Source organism: Bison bison, unplaced genomic scaffold, assembly GCF_000754665.1.
Source record: "Bison bison bison isolate TAMUID 2011002044 unplaced genomic scaffold, Bison_UMD1.0 scf7180017864080, whole genome shotgun sequence".
NCBI lineage: Eukaryota > Metazoa > Chordata > Mammalia > Artiodactyla > Bovidae > Bison > Bison bison.
Genome location: NW_011494652.1, coordinates 4316721 through 4318220, shown reverse-complemented (window position 1 = coordinate 4318220; position 1500 = coordinate 4316721). Strand labels below are relative to the sequence as shown.

General features: G+C 61.6%; 1 protein-coding gene across 1 annotated transcript in view; it reads left to right on the top strand.

Annotated features, from left to right (window-relative positions):
* CARNS1 (carnosine synthase 1) overlaps window positions 1–1500 on the top strand; it is an 8660-nt gene that overhangs the window by 5000 nt on the left and 2160 nt on the right. The window contains exons 7-8 of the mRNA XM_010837829.1: window positions 8–124; window positions 1186–1497. Of these exons, the coding sequence (XP_010836131.1) occupies window positions 8–124; window positions 1186–1497 (429 nt within the window). The remainder of the gene's footprint in view (window positions 1–7; window positions 125–1185; window positions 1498–1500) is intronic.

Here is a 1500-nt window from a genome sequence, read left to right as displayed (position 1 = left end):
GGTGGAGACGATGCTGCGGCGCTCGGCGCGCTGCCTCATGGAGGGAAAGCAGCTGCTGCTGCTCGGCGCCGGCGGCGTCAGCAAGAAGTTCGTGTGGGAGGCGGCGCGCGACTACGGGCTCAAGGTGGGCGGAGCTTTGAGTCCCGGTGGGCGTGGTGAAGGCGGGGCCCGGGAGGTGTTGGCCTGGGGGCGGGGCCTGTGAGGGGGCGGTCCAGCTTGGGCTTCCCAGGTGGAGCTAGTGCTTAAAGAACCCGCCTGCCAAAGCAAGAGATGTTAAGAAACCAGGGTTCCGATCCCTGGTTCGGGAAGGTCCCCATCCCTGGGTCGGGAAGGTCCGCTGGAGGAGGGCACTGTACCCACTCCACTATTCTTGCCTGGACAACCCCCATAGACAGAGGAGCCTGGCAGGCTACGGTCCATAGGGTCGCGGAGAGTCGGACACGACTGAACCGATTTAGCACAGAGCCTCAGCGTAGGGGCAGGGCCTATCGCCCCGCCCAGGTTAGAAGTCTCAATTCTTTTTTTTGGCCCCTAGCTGAATTTTGTTCCCGCCGAGAGTAAAAGGCCCCCCCTCGGGCCACCAGTCCCAAGCCCTAACCCTGTTGGTTTCCCTACAAACCCAGGCCAGACTGTGCCTGCCAGTAGGAGTCAACCAACCCTTTCTGACACCCTCACCCACCTAGATCACTCCCCCCACCCACCTCCCTCCTGCAACTATCTTTCCTCTGGCTAAATCTTATCAGGCTTCCCTGGAGGCTCAGACGGTAAAGAATCCATCTGCAATGTGGGAGGCCTGGATTCGATCCTTGGGCTGGGAAGATCCCCTGGAGGAGGGCATGGCAACCCACTCCAGTGTTCTTGCCTGGAGAATCCCAGGGGCAGAAGAGCCTGGCAGGCTACAGTCCATGGGGTCGCAGAGTCAGACACGACTGAGCGACTAAGCACTCAGCAAATCTTACTCAGCTCCCAGTTTAAGCACTGGCTCCTCTAGGTTGCCTTCCCTCCCCTCTGGGCTGCATTAGGTGTCTCACCTCTGCACTTTTCACTCAATCAACACGCGTTGAGCGCCTAGCGCTAGTGAACCCTTCTCCCCCAAGGGCTAGGACTGTATTCCAGGCGCCATCCCACTGCCCAGTGCCCGACACAAGCTGATCTCGGCTTGTCGCCATCCTGTGCTTTCTGCAGCTACACCTGGTGGAGTCAGACCCCAACCACTTTGCGTCCCAGCTGGTGCAGACCTTCATCCACTTCGACGTCACAGAGCACCGGCGGGATGAGGAGAACGCCCGGGTGCTGGCGGAGCTGGTGCGGGCACGCGGCCTGCAGCTCGATGGCTGCTTTTCCTACTGGGATGACTGCCTGGTGCTCACAGCCTTGCTCTGCCAGGAGTTGGGCCTGCCTTGCAACCCGCCGGCCGCCATGCGCCTGGCCAAGCAGAAGAGCCGCACCCAGCTGCACCTGTTGTGCCGCCGTGGCCCACCCTGGCCTGCCCCCTCCCTG